Below are 20214 nucleotides of genomic sequence, written 5' to 3' on the forward strand. Positions count from 1 at the left end.
TTATTCAAAAAATCAATTGTTATCAATGGATTTAATTATCAATTATTTATGAAAAGTATGAAAAATTAGCATAATTTAACTCAGTAAATCATTAATAATGAATAAATTTGCCTATGGTCTGTTATTAGGACTGGAAGTAGCTATGACTAAAATTTATCACCAGAGATACCATAATTTACCGACTAAGATCCCTCAAATTTTGAGTCAAATAAATATTGCACCAAAAAAGAAGGAAAAAGGATAATCGATTATAGTTTAATAAAACATAAACATTATTTAATAAAATTATTCAGACGAATCAATTAAACCCACTTTGTTTTTGATTTTTCTTATTTCTCTAGCCAAGCTTACTTTAAATTTTTAAAAAGATCACTCCAATCACGGTGCATGAGAAAATAATATAGTAAAAGTTCATGTCCTCGTCTTAAAGTATCAGGTTAAAGTGCATACACATGCCGATAATACATATTAATTCTGATAATAATACTTCTTTCTTGTCAACAATACTTAAAACTTCCTTTTTAATAATAATGCTTTGTGGTGATGGGTTCGCTGCTCATCGTAAAATCAAATTTATTTCATATTAATTGTGTTTTTACTTATTTTTGAAGTGAACTGAAATAAGAGTTCTGACGTCATTATATTAGAATTGTATAAATACCAGCACGCACATGACAGCCTGTCAGTATTTCTCTCATCACCTGCTGTGATGATGCTTCTTGTAATTCAAATCAACTTGTATATAAATGTAAATATGATCAATAAAATATTAGTATCTCGAAGGAGCTATCTTCGCTTACTTCAGCTTCATTGCTAATATTTTTCGAGGTTCAGGTTCATATTTAAAATAAAAATCTCATCTATGTGATTAATATATCGTAATAATATATTTTTCTGCAGATTAATTATAGCAGCATTCATAGGCATTTTTAGGTTATCGAAAAAGATAATCGTGCCCAGCAGGGCAAGTAGTACTTCTAAGAGTTTTTGAGTTCTGTACATGTGTAATCACTACCCAAATGAACAAAGATGGTTTAATCTCAGATAATAGTTGTTGGTTACTTACTTTGGCATGCAAAAATATTTCGCAACTGCTTCGAGTTAAAGAAAACGGGTTAAATTTTACAATATTAAATTGGAAGATGCAGGTTTTAAATTTCAAAGAATATAATTTCATTCAACGACAATTTATTCCATCCTCTTCCGTCCATGCAAGTTTTCTTTCCAATAAATCACAGTCTGTGTAAAATAAATACATAGTAAATAATAAACTAATTTTTAGTAAAGCAAACGCAAAAAACTAAATACTCTCAATAAACAGGAAAAAAAATAGCAATAGAAATTCGCAGCAGCAAAGCAATGTTTCTTTTATTACTGCAATACAAAAGAAATTGGAAATCAGCTGCGCATGTTTTAGAATACAAGATTCAATAAAAAACTTTCTTTTAATATTAAAATGAAAGTTATTATATATATTTCTGAATGTTCTTCAAAAAGAAACAAAGTACCAGGAAAATAAGTCCAGCGTGGAATGATCTTTGCATTGTTTTAAACATAACTTCCCCATCCAGTTAATCCAATATGTGTTTTAAGCACGCTCGCTGTTTTGTTTACACAGCTATTTTTCACATATTTAAAGATGATTGAGCTAAGTAAAATCTATAGATAGCTGAGAACAGATACTAAATTAAGTTCATATTATATTAGGAGTATTGTGAGCAAGATGCTTATTAACGTGATATTAATGTGCATGGTTTTCAACACTGCACGGGGTTTTAATCTGCCTAAGCCCCAGCGTTCAGACGATGTAGGGGAAGTGATACACTTTGGACCTTGCAGGAAATGGATTAAATGCATTTCAGGAGGTGAATATAATTTTTAAATTTATGTTCAACTTTTCGATGCAATGCACTGAAATAATTCTGCTCCAGTGTTTGTAACTAGAGTTTATATACTTAATGTAATTAGAGAGTTTCGACTTGCAGCTTCAAAATTGTCCGAAAACCAAAAGTATCGCAGACAGTCATCACAGCTAATGAAAACTTTTCTAAAAAAACTCGTTTCGTAATCCAGATCAAAATCGTGTTAACTGTTTCGAGTATCACATTGTTTAGATCATTATTACTGATGCCAAAAGACACGCTAAACTGCATGAAATTTAGGTATATAAAAATTTTTTTTAGTACGTCTGCAAAGCTTTCTACTTGAGGTAATTTCTGAGAAAATAATTTGCTCGCTGATAAAGATAGATAATCCCTAAGATAAGACAATTCCTCAGCCAATGAGAGATTGAATTCATTACTCTTAAACCTCTAATTCGATGCAAGGACTCTACTTTAAGTATGTTTAAAAGGGAATATTTTTCAAAGTGGTCAATATCTAACAGCGTAGTGTATTTACTAAAAATATACTTACATTGTTTTTAATTTTATTTCATCTAAATTTTAGTTTTTATTCACGGCTAGTGTGCTGATGGAACTGCAAAATTGTATATACAAAAAGGAAAAAAAAAGGCACGGAGTAATTCAAAAAAATTTTTCTCATCACATTTACCTTAGACATTTCAAGTAGGTTTTTTTTCAAAATTTTCAAGAAAGTTCAGAAATTTAATAACTAAAAACAACATAAACATAAATTATAATTAGTAAAATATTTTTAATGCTAGATTTTGTTCAAACAGATAGAAAGTTCAAGCGAACTGCATGCAATTGTTAGAGATGACACATCTAACACACTTTAACCAGCTGACCTTTTCTCTATAAAAACGTATAACTCTTAACAAAAATATATAACTGTTATAGTAAAAACAATACAAAAACATGTAACAGTTATTGTAAAGAACTTAAGTTTCAGCTGCGGTAGTAGTTTAACTTCCAAAACCTGCTTGGACTAACCCATTTCGATCGATGTGTACCAGCTTGTCTGGGATGTAAATGTGGTTGGTGTGCAATGCTTGACACATTATCTTAATGACTCCATGAAACTTTACTTAATACAAAAGAGATAAATTTATCAAAACATGAAATAATAACTTAAAAAACAGTTTGCTTGCTACAAATAAACGTCCCTTACGTCAATTACGTCAAATTTTTATGTCATGCAAACTTATTATGTTATGAAAAAAAGATAAACAAATTTCGAAAAAGAGTGTAATACAAATAAACGTCCGGTACGTCAAATCCTGTACGCTTCCGGTACGTCAAATCCTGTATGCTCCCGGTTCGTCAAATTTTTATGTCATACAAGCTTATTATGTAATGAAAAAAGAGAACTAAATTTCGAAAAAGAGTGCAATACAAATAAACGTCCGGTGCGTCTAATCCTGTACGTTCCCTGTACGTCAAATTTTTATGTCATACAAGCTTTTATTATGTAATGAAAAAAGAGAACTAAATTTCGAAAAAGAGTGCAGTACAAATAAACGTCCGCTACGTAAAATCCTGAACGCTCCCTGTACGTCAAATTTTTATGTCATACAAGCTTTTATTATGTAATGAAAAAAGAGAACTAAATTTCGAAAAAGAGTGCAATACAAATAAACGTCCGGTGCGTCTAATCCTGTACGCTCCCTGTACGTCAAATTTTTATGTCATACAAGCTTTTATTATATAATGAAAAAAGAGAACTAAATTTCAAAAAAGAGTGCAGTACAAATAAACGTCCGGTACGTAAAATCCTGTACGCTCCCTGTACGTCAAATTTTTATGTCATACAAGCTTTTATTATGTAATGAAAAAAGAGAACTAAATTTCGAAAATAGTGCAATACAAATAAGCGTCCGGTGCGTCTAATCCTGTACGCTCCCTGTACGCCAAATTTTTATGTCATGCAAGCTTATTATGTAATGAAAAAAGAGAACTAAATTTCAAAAAAGAGTGCAGTACAAATAAACGTCCGGTACGTAAAATCCTGTACGCTCCCTGTACGTCAAATTTTTATGTCATACAAGCTTTTATTATGTAATGAAAAAAGAGAAATAAATTTCGAAAAAGAGTGCAATACAAATAAACGTCCGGTGCGTCTAATCCTGTGCGCTCCCTGTACGTCAAATTTTTATGTCATACAAACTTATAATGTAATGAAAAAAGAGAACTAAATTTCAAAAAAGAGTGCAGTACAAATAAACGTCCGGTACGTAAAATCCTGTACGCTCCCTGTTCGTCAAATTTTTATGTCATACAAGCTTTTATTATGTAATGAAAAAAGAGAACTAAATTTCGAAAAAGAGTGCAATACAAATAAACGTCCGGTGAGTCTAATCCTGTACGCTCCCTGTACGTCAAATTTTTATGTCATACAAGCTTTTATTATGTAAGGAAAAAAGAGAACTAAATTTCAAAAAAGAGTGCAGTACAAATAAACGTCCGGTACGTCTCATCCTGTACGCTCCCTGTACGTCAAATTTTTATGTCATACAAGCTTATTATGTTATGAAAAAAAGATAACCAAATTTCAAAAAGGAGTGCTATACAAATAAATGACCGGTGCGTCAAATATGGTATGTTCCAGGAAAGGATTATGCCATACTAGCTAATTCTTTTACGGAAAAATAACAAACTTCGAAAATGAGTGAATTTCAGATAAATATCCGGTACTATGTAACAAAGCAGGATCGCAGGAAGCTATAAATGGCATATTTAGAAGCTGGTACCGGTTCGTAATCAGTAGCCACGCGCAGACATCATGGAAAGAAAAACGAATCCATTGTGAAAATTGAAATTGTTTATAAGTTGAAAATAAATTGACTTTTCTGATTATAAACTTACTATGTCATTCCTGATTATTTAATTACCCATATCGTTTGCAGCAGACGGAATACTGTGAAGGTCATCCAAAATTAGCCGCCTCTAGATACACATCTTCTTGCATTTGAAGTTTACCGCTCATTGAAGATTGTTTCACTAGTATTGAATCACCTAGAGATATTGCTGCTGTCCAATAAAATATATATTTTACTTTCAGATAAAGAGATAAATGATGAATATGATGCATGTGTAAAGATTACACCAGAAGAGGTAAGTTCGTTTATAAATATGATATCAGTCTTTATAAAGGCAAAATTAAACTGTTTGAATAACTTTTTATATACATATCAGCCGGGATAGCTCGGTTGGTAGGACGTTGGGCTCGTGCTCGTGAGATCATGAGCTTGAATTCCGCCAGCCGCGGAATAGCAGTATATTAAATGGTGACTGATGTGTGCGAAATCTATCAGGGTCCTTTAAGTCCTTTAAATTCCCATGACAAATCTATACCTCTGCGGTACAAGTGGGAAGTTTTCGCGGTTCACCTCTCCATGTGACGCAAATGCCGGTTTGTTTCACCAAAAAGTCCCCCACAAAGACAAATTTCTCCCGATACTTGATCCAGGATTTCCCTTGTCTTCTGCATTGGGCTCAAAATTACAAGGCTACGGGTTTTGAACATTGTTAGTCGTAAGCCCAAAACGACATGTTCAACGACGGTCATAAAATAAAATAAAATACTATTAGGGTACTGAATTAGAGGTTGATTATTCTCTGGTTCAGTTTAAAATTACGATGTGTGTATGAATAAATGGAGTAGTAATGGATCTTCCCTGTAAAACGGGATACGACGTCCGTGAGCTTTAAGTCTTTTTGTTGGCCATAGATGGCACCACGAATGACCAAAAAAAAACACCCTCTGCCTTCAAATCGCTTGCTTCCCATAGCAGGCTTGCTGGTATTGGCAAGTAGCATTAGTAACAACAACAATTTATGACTACATTCCTAATACAAAATACGGTAGAGAATTCATTGATTTTAAAAAATCCTTAAAAGTGAATAATTTACTTTAATATTTTAAGTACACAAAATAATAAGAGCATTTAATTTTTAAACTTAAAATAATAAGAAAAAAGGAAAAAAAATCGACTAAAAAAATAGTGCGTGGAGTCCCTCCGCGCGGAAGAAGTTAAACTTCGCAATCTGCGACGTTAGTTGTAGAAGAATCAGCAGTCGTAGAAGGATCACTAGTTCTATTCAACGACTCTTTTTCCTGCTCCGCTCGCTTCCGTGCTCTGTAATCACGGTAATATTGTGCATTTTTCCCTCGTGGACCTCTCGAACCAGTGGAAGTGCTTGTGGTTGCCTCATCGTCTCGCCATGGAAAATGTATTTGTATTAATAATGCATGTGAATGCGTCATAATGTAATTTCAGAAGAGAAAACCGAACAATCAATTGATATTCACAAGAGACGTACCTTGACATAACCTTAAATCCGTCGCATTGTCCGTGGGATTGTTTTCACTCATTTTTTACGATTGTTATCCACTAAATTTGAAAATAAAAAATACTACCCTATTAAATTGTGTGTGTATCAAAACAAACTAAAAAAATATTTATAGAAAAACAATACTTTTATGACTTTTATTATTTTTATGCTAGTGAGAACCAAAACAATATGGAAATGAATGAGGGAAAACTGGATCCTACCACGTGATTTCCCGGTCAATAAAAATGTAGCGTTAAACGTTTAACGCAACCTTGTTGGAAGTCTCATAGGAAGTATAACTTCAATAACGTCTTTTATTTGCGTACCGTACACACTCTTAAAGTCTTCTACTAATATAACCTGATGCAATTTCCGATGAACAATCATGCAGACCTCTGTTGCCGTGTTGAAGAGATTCCAATAGTATAACTACGTTACTACTGTTCACCTTTCTATTATAAACAATATGTAATTCTACAATATTCACCATTCTCTTCACTTCAATTGGGCATTTGCACTTCAAAAAAAAAGACCGTAATTGGAGTGTTAAAATTGATCTAAGTGTTTCCTCATAAGTTAGAGTGATAATTAACGTGAAATTAATTAAATACAGCGCAGTATCACACATCCAATTTCTTGAAATATAATTCTTTCTCTTCTACGTCTTTTATTTAATTTATATTTATTTTTTGTTCAATGCATTTTATTGTAGCCGTGATATATTTTTGTTTTGTGTACCTGGCAACTTCAATGCATAATTAGTTGTCTTACGTTCTACATCGCTTAATATCTGTCTTTGTGTTAATTAAGAAATATAGTTAAAAGACGGGCTTGGCTTACTCGAAATATAATGGAAAGAACAGTTGCTAACGTAAACAAATTCCAAGTTTCAAAAACCAATCAGGATCACGATACGTAGAGGAGAGTGGGGTCAATTGTAACAATTTTTACTTAACTATTTTTAACTAACAAAAAATCCAATATATTATTAATATTAATTGACAGACGAGTAAATGAGACTATCCTCTACTGGAAGAAAAAATAAATAACTTATTTTAAATGTTATTATATTAGTTATTAACAATTTTTGACAGTCGTGCACTTGTTACAATTGTCCCCACTTACGGGGTCAATTGTAACAGTTCATAAATTCAACTAAAACATAGTGAATTATACATGTTATCATAGTTGTGATATATTTTTTATTGATTAAAATAGTAGTGATATTTTAGGAGTAAAAATAATAATGAGCAGAGACCTAAAGGGTTAAACTTTTTACTTTAAGGGGTTAAAAATTTAATTTATGCTGTGAAAGGTGACAAATAAAATAATGCACATGCAACATAATATAAATGATATAGGAAACTATTGGTGGTTCTTAAAGAGCTAAGTAATAGTTTGTAAACATAAGATTATTTATTTTCAGCTGTTACAATTGTCCCTTTACTTATTGTTACAATCGTCCCCAAGACACCATTTCAGCTTCATTTGTTAAATACACTGCTAGTTAATTAACAAAACAAATTTTTTTTATTGAAATGTTAATTAAGGTGTCCACTTACATATTCGGTTAATAATTTTTATTTCTTTAAGCAAAATTACTTTGTTACAATACAATATTCTAATATCAAAAAAAGTACTTACGTAGCGTGAAAATATCTTTTGTGATGTAACTCTTTCAAAAGTACCTAAAAATGGTTGCCAGCAGGGGTGCACATGTAGATTTATTAAATACACCTTGTGCGCCACCTAGGAACCAAATCTAGAATCCGACACTCGAAATTTTTGCTCTGTTACAATCGTGCCCTGTTTCAATTGACCCCACTCTCCCCTACACTACGTCACTTGTAGGTTTCCCATTATACTAAACAGCTTTGTTAAATTTCCCGATTCAAAGCTACATCTGTAATTTTAACAAAAAAAACGTGGCGCAAGCCAAGTCAATAAGGAATAGAAAAAAGAAATCATCCATAAAATCAGACGTTGCAGATTTCTGCCTCAGTCTCACCTTGGTAATTTTTACACAGCTTTGTCAAAATTTTTAATTAAAGTTTTTATTTATTTATCTGGTAGCAAGAAATAAATATTTTCAGAATCACTCTAAAATTGTATCTTTCCTTAACGAAATAGTTAGCATTCTCTAGAAAAAAAATAAATCGCCCGCAAAATCTGACGGTGCAGTTTCTTCCTTGATGTCTTTTAAATGGCTTGGTAAAAATTGAAATGAAAGTTTGTTTTTAATTACTAGTAGGAAAAAAAAAGAAATCTCTCCTGAATCACTCCACAATTGTATCTCTCCTAAGAGACGAAAGCATTTAACCGCAAATAAAAATATCTAAAAAAAAATAAATAATTAAATAAAATTATCCATGAAACCTGATGAATCAGATTTATTCCTTATTTTTTGGTAAAAAAAATTGAAATAAAAATTTGTGTTTATTTATCTGGTGTATCTTGCACTGAATTCTAAAATCTTGAAAATATTTTTCATTTTTTTTTTACCTTAGAAACTTTTGAAGGTCGTAAAACGGGTGTCGAGTTATGCCTCAAAAGATTGGCCAGACATAGAAACAGCGTTTCTTGAGATGTGCAAAATGGATGGAGAAGAACAGGTATATGTTGTATGAGAATGCTCCTCATTGTAGAATTCGTGAAGAGCATACTCTTCGAATACTACACTTTGTTTTAATTAACCTCTCAGAATGATATTTTTAAACAGTTTTTTAGTATTTTTTCTATTTTATTTTATGTTGATTAGATTTATTTTATATTGATAATTCCTGAAAGACAGCTAGAGAATGTGATGAGAATTTATGTATGTAGGTATATATATATATATATATATATATATATATATATATATATATATATATATATATATATATATATATATATATATATATATATATATATATATATATATATATATATATATATATATATATATATATTATTCCAATAGATGTGTCTTGAGGAAGACTATTGGATTTTCCCATTTATAGTTTTCTCTTTATACTATTTCATTTTAATTTATTATTTGTGTCTATATATATACATGCTACATATATATACATACCATATATATATATATAATATACAGAGATGCCAGCTTGCTCCGGTCGGAAGATAAATATTCTCGAGTAATAGTCTTTTACTTTATGATTCTTGATGTTAATAATTGGATATACACGGTTTTTAATTACCATTACATCTTAGTGATTCGAGAGCTTATATGAGAGACCAATTTGTCGGAATTCAGCCCATGTTGAGTGAACCTTTTAAAAAATTGACAACATTAACTGAAAAGTTGCAGCTTAGTTTGTAGTTCTCTACCGTTTTTTTAAAAATATTACGTCGAATATGAAGCAGTTGGCATCTCTAATTACAAAATTTGCAGGAATTTCAAGAAATTTTTTTTATAGTGGACTGTTATTAAAAAAAATATTAATTTAAAAAATATAAAGTTCACTTTTAAAAAATTCTAAGACAAATCTATGTTTAGTCTCTTTTTAAATTATATACAAATATTTTTTTTAGAGATTTAGTAGCAATAATTTTCAGAATTCACTTTAAATAATTAAATTCTTAATGATTTCTTATTTTATAATTTTTTTTAGAAACGTTTGCATTTCTCTTACAGTTAAGAAATGACGAAAGTTTTACATTTTTTTGGAGCTCTATCTCCAATAAGCGATCTATTGTTAATAAAATATTATCTACTAGGAGGCTTCGCCCCCTGCTCGCTAGCGCTCACCAACCCCCGGAACTGCTTTCGCAGTTCATTTCGGATTGCTTCGCAATCCGATGCTCGCTCATTGGATACGTTCTTAACGTCTAGCTTTTGTATACTTTTTTGAACACTGAAGTTCCGAAAACTTTTCACTGTAGAAAATTCTAAACCTGTGCATTTCAATATTAATTTGAAATTGCAAGCAGTTCACATATTTTTCTTAATCACACTATTCTAAATTTCAGTTGTTCAGAAAAGTAACTGTTGTAAGTTTTGTTTTAAAGTCTTTCCCACCAGAGTGTTAAAACCATGTGTTGTAAAACAATATGAAATAGTAGGGGAGAGTGGGGTCAATTGTAACATTTTTTACTTAACTATTTTTAACTAACAAAAAATCCAATATATTATTAGTATTAATTGACAGACGAGTAAAGTAGACTACCCTCTACTAGAAAAAAAATAAATACCCGATTTTAAATATTATTATATTAGTTATTAACAATTTTTGACAGTCGTGCAGTTGTTACAATTGTCCCCACTTACGGGGTCAATTGTAACAGTTCAAAAATTCAACTAAAACATAGTTAATTATACATATTATCATAGTTGTGATATATTTTTTTATTGATCAAAATAGTAGTGATATTTTAGGAGTAAAAATAATAATGAGCAGAAACCTAAAGGGTTAAACTTTTAACTTTAAGGGGTTAAAAATCTTAATTTATGCTGTGAAAGGTGACAAATAAAATAATGCATATGCAACATAATATAAATGATATAGGAAACTATTGGTGGTTCTTAAAGAGTTAAGTAATGGTTTGTAAACATAAGATTATTTAATTTCAGCTGTTACAATCGTCCCTTTACTTATTGTTACAATTGTCCCCAAGACGCCATTTCATCTTCATTTGTTAAAAACAATGCTAGTTAATTAGCAAAACCAATCTTTTTTTTATTGAGATGTTAATTAAAGTGTCCACTTACATATTCGGTTACTAATTTTTATTTGTTTAAACAAAATTACTTTGTTACAATATAATATTCTAATACCAAAAAAAGTACTTGCGTGGCGTGAAAATATCTTTTGTGATGTAACTCTTTCAAAAGTACATAAAAATGGTTGCCATCAGGGGTGTACATGTAGATTTATTAAATACACCTTGTGCGCCACCTAGGAACCAAATCTAGAACCCGACACTCGAAATTTTTGCTCTGTTACAATCGTACCCTGTTACAATTGACCCCACTCTCCCCTACTGAAAGCCGGATGAAAAGCATCGACTTCGATGAAGATAGTTTTGTGAGAATTTTTTTGATAATTCGGTGAGAATTCACCCGATTAGCCATATGATGCTCACTACGTGCTCTTGCACTCCGAAGCCTATCAATTAAAACGTATTAGCGTTTTATATAATGTAGATTAGCCATATGATGCTCACTACGTGCTCTTGAGCGCCGAAGCCTATCAATTAAAAATGAAAACTGTTGCCAGCGCGAGAAAAGAAATATCATCGGTTTTATTGATTCATACGTACGTATTGATTCATAAGATAGATGTATCACTACAGAAGGGTTTGAAAAATGTTTCTTTAAAATACACAACTAAAAATATAAAACGGAATCTGAAAAAGCATTAAAATTTGATATGTAATGATCTTTATAATTTCTCAGTTATTTAATGTAATTTGACTAACATGCATTAAATTTAAATACTTAATTAAAATTTAAAAAAATTATATCCAATAAAAATGTTGCAAACATTTTTGAAGTATGTATTCTGACATAACCATGTATTCTCAACAAATAAACAAGAAATAATTGACGTATCTAATATCAACTTCTGTTTTCATGCAGACAGTATTTCAACTTATCAGTAAAATGTTTTATTTTTAAATTCAAATTTTAATGTCTGTTTAATAAGTAAACGCTTGATTTTAAGTATGCCTTAACGTTTCTTCAAGAACAGGAAAACATTCTAGAAAATTGTAAATCTGATAGACTCTATATGGCTTTGCGTTGTCTTTCATGAAATTAAAATCAGTATCAATTCCAAACTTGGGAAGCAAACTCAACCAGACCAAGTGCATTCCTCAAATGCAGAAAAGCCATTCAATAAAAAGACAAAAAATAACATAAAAAATAAAATAAAAAATCTATGATGTAAAGAAAATAGCTGGTCCCTAGTAAAAATTTTGCACACTTTCACATAATGATAGCCAAGGGGAATAATTTGTTACAATTATTCAATATCTGAAAAATCAAATAATATGACAGGAGTGGTTTGATATCTTCCATGTCTATGGCGAAAGCATTTGTCTGGTTTAGGTTACAGGTATACGGTGACTCTTAATTAATTTAACCGAAAGCAACACACTGCAGTATGGCGCTCATTCTGTCTGGTGAGAATATTTATTAAATGCGCTATTTGAGATAAGCAGTCTTGCCAGGCCAAGACTGCGCATCTCAAATGATCTCTTAAAGAGTTTAAGCAAGACAACTCTCAATCATTCGCTCAACACCACCTAGGGCTAAAAAGAGCATTAATACGAGGAATAATAGCGCTTACATTTAAAGACCGTCTTATTTAACACAAGAAATCTCTCTAGGAAATGTTCTTTGGGGGTCATATAACCGACTTTATCTGATCTATTCTGCAACCACTATTTCACCCATTTCTGACTCCGATGAGAACGAAAAATCACGCATCTGTATTACAACTAACTAACTAAAAACTTTTTTTTGCATTATATCAACTATTACAATCAAAATAAATTTCATTCAAATCTTCCTTGTGGTTATGAAAATAATTACTCAATTTTGTAAATTCTTTTCATTTGAACATCAGCCTTTTAAAGTGCATTTAAAATTTTATTTATTATATTGAAGAGTACAGTTTAAGTGCAATTTCAATAATGTATTTATTTCTTTAAAGGAAGATATTATGTTCGAAGTTACTCGGAGTGCAGTAGAGGAATATTCAGTAAGTATTTTTAATAGAAAACTCAATACATATGATTCAAATTGCATTAAGCCTCTATATATTTTTAAGATAAAAAAAATACAAGTCCGTTGATAAAATGTTATCCAATAAAATCCGTTTATGTGCTTAATTTTGAAACTAAAAATGATGTTGGCAGTATGGTCTAATGATTAGAATATTTTGAGTCTACTAAACCATTGAAAATACATCTTACGTGAAAAATCCTTTTACTGCATAGCATTGAGTTTTACACTGTGCATTTTATCTACTTAAAAACAACACCCGAAGGGAATTATTCCATAAATGTGAATGGAAAATATGAAATAAAAACCTATAAATTCAATAAAATAAGTACCTTTCAAAAACTGTTTAAAAGCAATAATAACGTTTCAAAAACTGTTCTTGAATATGCCAAGTTCTATGATATGTAAAACATATAAATATGTAAAAAAATAATAAAAAAAAACATTTTATAAAAAGGTGAAAAAATGTGCAATATGATGATAAAAAACGATAGTTAAATATATAATTTATTTATGACGCAAGTAATGTATTTGTTTCGAAAAGCAATTTGGAAATATTTGAATGTCTTAAAAATTTTCCCTCTTAAACAATAAAAAAAAAATCAGGTGCGATGTACATTAATGGCTGAAAAAATCAAAAAGATGCAGTCAAATTTTGCTTCTAACAACGTGTTTCAAGTCCAATAGCTCAAAAATTCAATTCTGTTATTTTATAAGAAATGGATAACTAAAAGCTCAATCATCAATGTGTTTAAGCATGCATAATGGAATAATTATGAGTATTCACTGTCATTACAAAAAATATTATAGATATTTTTTTTTAAATTTGGATTTATTTTGCAGGAGATATTTCGGCAGATTTTGAATAATTTCACTGCGCATATTTCAGATCTATGAGCTGTTTCTCTTTTCCAGCAACAAAATACTTTCAAAGCATATTCTTAGACTATTTTTTGTCGAGGTATTCAAGTTTAAAAGCGTTTCATGTAATAAAGAATCACATAAATGATATAGCAAATATTTAGAAAAATTATTTTCAAATAATATTCTTAGTTTATTTTATGTCGAGATATGCAAGCTTAAAAGCGTTTTAAATAGCAAGAGATCCCATAAATAATATGTCAAATATCTAGAAAAATTAGGACCCTTCATAAGGATTAAAATTACATAGGAAAACATGCGAAAATGTTGTTGTACGCCGCTAGAGACGTTTCCTTATTATGAACTGCTAATTTGTGTTCTTCTGAACAAGTACTAAAAGAAAAGCACTTCAAGCCTCGTACACCAATATTTCGGGGAATGGGTTCCTATGCAATTGTAATCCTGATGATGACCCCTAATTCTCTAGAAGTTTATCAGAAAATTTATATGACCGCCTGTTACATATAACGTTTTTAAATGTACAGATTTCGACTAAAATAAATAACTAAAAACAATATGAAGCTCAGAAAGGGAAACAGATTGCAGATTTAGCGTCCCCACTCGAGAATAAGGCAGAATCGCGTGTTGGTATAAATGTAACGAAACTTTTTGTTCTTAAGAGTAATTTTACTCTCCCAAGCTCAAATCTAAAACAGGCCATTTTGAAATGCCGTAACGGATATTTCTATATTCAGTTTTGCACAATATTACCATCTCTGGTTGAAGAAAAATATGTTAAAATTTGTCATGAATTTGGTTCATGAATTTCATCGTTGGTCATTTTGTCAACTCTAGTCAATATCTGGTTATTAATGTATAATGTTATATTCTAAAATATAATTTTACGCATGAAAAATGTAAATTTACTAATTAAAAAAGTCTGTACCAAAAAATGTTGTTTTTTCTTCCCAAAATAACTGAAACGAACAAAATTTACCATTTTTCGACCGTTACATCAGCCTTTGATCTTTTTTTTCCCCCTCTTCATTCTTAGTTATAGCTGATCTTCATTCTGTATGGGTTGTGATTTTATAGCATTTTCAACAATTCAAAAACGGGACATAAAATCTTCTGCATAATTACGCATTTTAGAGGAATTTTCCCACTCATTTTCATACACAACATGGAATCATTGGAACACGGAATCATTCGCAACGCTGAAAAAGAAATTCTGGAACCATTCATTTGGTGATTTTTCCACTCGTATGATCACGGTTTACCGGAAATTCTGGTTTTAAAAATTATAGATCGTATTACCACATATTTGGCAAAAAATTGCAAAATTAAAAAGTAAATTTATAAAAGCAAATGGTTTTGATGTCTGGCTCGAAGACATCATGATAAAATTACCAAATCCTACCACATTTTATCACATATTAATTATGAAACTTTTATTGCTGATTTTACCAAAATTATCACCAATGAGCTTCTATAAAAATTACCGATATTTTTAATGTTCCAACAGAGCTAGAAACATGGTGAATTTTTCGATACTTTTTTTCCTCTGTGAGGAAGCATTTCAATACCATTACTATTGACAACATGTCAACAGCTCAATGCAATTTGAAGTGAACTTACTGCGGACCTTTATCTCCAAAAAAAAAAATGCACTATCCTTATTTATCCTTATTTGTGAAGTTCAAGAAAAGCGGTCAAACTGTATGTATTTAAATATAGATAACATTTTCTTGATGAATACTTGTTTACTTGTTTTTTTAAAAAAAAACAATCATACATTTTAGGCGACGTGTGCTGATATGATGCAGGCTGAGGCATGTAAGAAAATGGCTGAAATGAATGTAAGTACCATTAAACATAATATATTCAAAGACTCTTTTACATAATATAATTTTTTATATTAGGCTCATCGGAAAGTAATTTTACTTTTTCCCAACGGACGACTTAATTATATTTTTAGCAGCCATTTAAGCCGCGTAATCATTATACATTTCGACAGCTGATACAGCATAAATTGTGATAAAGTGCGATTGATTATACTCAGTAGTTTTTAATTGATGCCCCCCTTTTATTGCTGATCAAGCAGGGGGGGAAATATCCGATGTGTATCAAGAAGATACCTTATCAATGCACTAATACCAAATTGGTTTGTAAAATTTCGATTAAAGTCATGAAGGTACATTAGGCCAGTTTAAGCTTATAAGGATAAAATAAAGGCAACCTGCTAGTCAAAATTCATAAGATCACTGAGAGATTAACTTTATCGTATTGGACACACGCCACGATCATTTGAAAAGGTAAAAGTTTAATCTCAATACTCGACATATGGGTTCTTACTCTTACGGAAAGAAGCTCGTGGCGTCGCTTTGACGTCTATGATTTCATTTTCAAACGTCAAGAAAATTATCCATTTTTTTAAAGCCCTTTTTCCCTGTGGACAAAAAACAATGAAACAATGTACAACAATGCTCTGGTTTCTTTAAATATTTTTAAAAAGTGAAATCTTTACTTCACTGTTAGAAGCTTTCGAAAAAATGGTTAAATAACAATTTATTCAATTGTTATTTTACCATACTTTACTTCAACAAAACAGTAAAATAATCATGAATAAGATGGCATTCAAACTGTGAGAAAAACTGTTTATTAACACCTTTCACCTAATACGGTTAAGCAACCAGGATTTCATTACGCCAACTGAGCCCCCTCTCGTAATGAAGCCACTTAGTTTCTTCAAATGGGTGGTTTTTATAGCAGAGAGGTATTATCTGTCAATGTCATGACGGAAAGAATGAGTAACACATGAAAAGTGTTACACCCCTATTTGTCACCCTGGAAATTTGAATACGATGCTCTCATTCACGCATAGATGGCAGCACTATAAAGCTGTTAAACTATCTCCACTATCCAGCTAAATTTCCTATTTTGTGGTTTTTAAGCCATGTTATTTGTAAATGGTTAAAAATCCGTACAGTTTTTATTCGTAGTTTTTTAATCGTACTATTCGTAAATGGTTTCAAAACCATTAAGGTTCAAAACATTCTATACAGTAAACTATACGGTCTATTGGATGAACAGACTGTTGCCGTTTATCATACCATAATTTTAGAATGAAAATTCTAATAGCGGTCAATATAGGCAAAATTCACTTGGATATGTTTTTTTTTTTTACAACAAATAGAAATTTTGTGCCAGTGAAATCTCGCCATTGCCAGAAAGATGGCAAAAGGTATTGGATTAGAATCAAATATTGTAATTCACTAAAATATTAATTCACTATAAGAACACCTTTCATTGTCTTTAAAAAAACGAAATTATTTACTGAGCAACTTGATCAGAAATATCTGATTAAATAGTTATTCCGAAAATGTGAGCATCAATTGTAGAAATTTATCAATTTTAACTGTGAAACAAACTAAAGATTTTCTTATACTTTTTAGCTAATTTTTAAAACTAAACGATTTATAATTTAGGTAATCTCTGAATACGGGAGCATAGGTTTTAATATCTAAAGTTTAAATTTTTGATTTTGAATTACCCATTAGATTAAAAAATTATATATGTTTGTACTTGATTTAAAAAAATCGCCAACATATGATATAAAATAAACACAACATTAAATATAAGAATAATTATTATTTTTAAAAGCCCGATATATTTTTAAAATAAGCAAGGAGACTTGAGACTCAAAAAAATTATTTAAGTTTGAAATTTTCTAAATATTTTGAATACAAAAGAAACACTACCTTTAGAAAATTTAAGTACACGTTTCATTATTTTTAAATTTGGAAATAAAGATTCATTAAAATTTTTGAAACCATACCAATATACATACAATTTACAACCAATTTACATACAATTATTCTTTTTAGGATTGTGGGGCTGCAGTTTTAAATAGAGTTCATTTTGAAGGAAAATGCTGAAGCATTAAATGCTGTCAAGATTTTATAAATTTGTATTTTTAACCGAAATACTTTTAATTATTTTATAAATGTTGAACTACTGAAGTAGCAATCAAATTGTTTTGAAAAGAAAAATAAATATTGTCTTTTTTTTAAAATAAATTATTCTACAGTTTGTTTATTTTTAAAATTATAAATCACAATAGCCTTTCACTACATTGCGATAGTTCAAAAATGCAGTGTAATAACAGTCACTTCCAAACACAAGAAAAAACAATATATTTGCCAGTATATTCAAACTACGTTATAAAAAAACCCTATTAAGAAGTATGTATTGTATTTTTTATATTTTGCCTATTACTTTTTATTATTTGCTCATTATTGCTTATTAAATTATATATTTTTATTTCTTGATGCGGAAACTATCATATATCAAACTCTCTTATATTTTTGGTAGTCACAAGCTTTGCAAACTTAACAGCATTAAAATTTCTTCATTAAAACCATGCATGATTATGAAAAAAATTACAAGCGGTTTAAATATAATGATGAAAATAGTCAATGCCGTCGAAAGTTTTCAACGGTATTGTCCCAAATTACGGTATTGTCCCAAATTATTTATTTTAATTATTGCTAACTTTCAAAATGTTTCAACTTTTAATTTATTTTAACTTAATATTTTTGTCTGCCCTTGTCGGGAAATGTTGTGTTGAATCTCTTATAACTCTGGAACAGTTTGTATCAGGGTTCTGTATTTCGAACATCGGCAATGTGCAATTTTTTGCCGCCGATTTTAAAAAAGCGTCAGAAATTTTTTATTATTCCGTTCGGCAGAAATGCTAGAAAAATGATTTTTTTGCTGCTGTTTACATATAGACACTGTTATAAATAAAACTGTAGAGGACTCTGCTTCTACTCTTATTGTTATTATTAAATATAATTTCGTTAATATTTTTTTTTCTTTTACAAACTCAATGGTCAGCATGACTGGCCTTTGGACTTGTGCTGCATAACAGAATTAGTATTCCTAAAGCTATCTGAAACCACTAATTAATTTTTTATAGTTGTGTTTTATAAAGGTATAGGGCGAAATAATTTAAAAGCAACTGTAATTTAAACAAACAAAAATAAGTTATCTACTAAAAAACAAAATCGATAGAGAAAATGTACTGATTTCAATCATGATTAGTTAATTTTGGTAATCAGCACTACTGGTATTATGGTAATTTGAGCGGTAAACTAATATAGGTACTACTGTACTGTGACAGTATATTTTTCATTGTCTTCAGAAGCGGATAATTATCGTAGAAAATTGTCTGATTGTGGTAAATTTTAACTATTATGAGGTTGCCTCGAGCAACAACATCATGATAAATTATATTCATTGTAGTTAGATTTTATTAATTAGATGAAGTTATAATCGGGTCATGATTTATCTGATAACCTAAAGACATCAGTAAGGGCAATAACTGATAAAAAATTAAACATTATCAGCTTCATTAATTTCGTCAATAAGGTCAGTGTGTCTAAATGCGACATTCCCAAAATTCGACAATGTTCAATTAATTGAAAATCTTAAAACAAGAATCACCCGTAAATGCGATAGGATGAAAATTTCGTATCTCTGGAGCGTATCCCGTTTCATTTCTACGCATTTAAAACCTTTTTAACGGGTAATTTCTCGTTGTAATTTCACAGCTACCCCATGATCCCCCAACATGTCCTAAATGCGTCGTTTTTCCCCGAAATAGAAATCACTCTGAACAGAGATCACGGGTGATTTCCACAGAGAATAGAAGGGCTGGTTCACTCCTTTGAAGTATCTCTCGCCGCGCCGATCCTCCGACGTCACTCTAGTGACGTCACTTTGGCGCAAAGCTCGCACTTTTACTTCAAGAACGGAGCGTTTGGCCTTACTAGCTCTAACTAATATTGGATCATTTCTTTTTGCGAGATATTCTAAGACATTTGTTATTTTCTATAATGACTTTCCTCAGTTTTTGCAGTGAATTTACAAGAATTTAAAACTATTATCTAAATGCCAGTTTGCGCGATTGCAACTTGCAAAAATTCTGATATAAAAACAAAAGGAAAAAGTATAATTTTTCTCGTGTTCCCTAAAGTAAATGAACAACTATGTAAAGAATGGATTCCGAAATGACACAGTTAATATAAAACCGCATTACGTTTATTCTGTCGTAAAGAACTTTTATAAAAATTCATTATCTAAATAGAAACCGCCTCGCTACTTCATAAAGAAAGGCAGGTGAAAAGAATTAAAAAATAGATAAAGTCAAAGAAAATTAAAATGTAAGTAAAAGGTATAAATAAAATATATAGTATATAGTTGAAATTCTCCTAATTTCATAACATATTTTTTAATGTAGTTATTCTAAATATTTATGATTTTTTTTAAAAATTATATTCTCTTCAATTTAAATATCTATGTATTATATCATCGTAAATT

At 30.3% G+C, this 20214-nt stretch overlaps 1 protein-coding gene across 1 annotated transcript; it reads left to right on the plus strand.

Annotated features, from left to right (window-relative positions):
• Positions 1–1631: 1631 nt before the first annotated feature.
• LOC107455713 (uncharacterized) lies at positions 1632–17890 on the plus strand. The gene is made up of 6 exons (XM_087165209.1): positions 1632–1865; positions 4963–5015; positions 8744–8848; positions 12899–12946; positions 15633–15689; positions 17718–17890. The coding sequence occupies exons 1-6, from the start codon at positions 1724–1726 to the stop codon at positions 17766–17768; spliced, it is 456 nt and encodes a 151-aa protein (XP_087021335.1). The 5' UTR covers positions 1632–1723; the 3' UTR covers positions 17769–17890.
• Positions 17891–20214: the final 2324 nt, after the last annotated feature.

This window comes from Parasteatoda tepidariorum, chromosome 5, assembly GCF_982258835.1.
Source record: "Parasteatoda tepidariorum strain Cologne lab strain chromosome 5, Ptep-v5.0, whole genome shotgun sequence".
Classification (NCBI taxonomy): Eukaryota; Metazoa; Arthropoda; class Arachnida; order Araneae; family Theridiidae; genus Parasteatoda; species Parasteatoda tepidariorum.

Coding starts and splice junctions, on each gene's coding strand:
- LOC107455713 (XM_087165209.1), top strand. CDS start 1,724: ATGCTTATTAACGTGATATTAATGTGCATGGTTTTCAACACTGCACGG. Junction 1,866..4,962: donor GATTAAATGCATTTCAGGAG/GTGAATATAATT, acceptor TTTTACTTTCAG/ATAAAGAGATAAATGATGAA. Junction 15,690..17,717: donor AGAAAATGGCTGAAATGAAT/GTAAGTACCATT, acceptor TATTCTTTTTAG/GATTGTGGGGCTGCAGTTTT.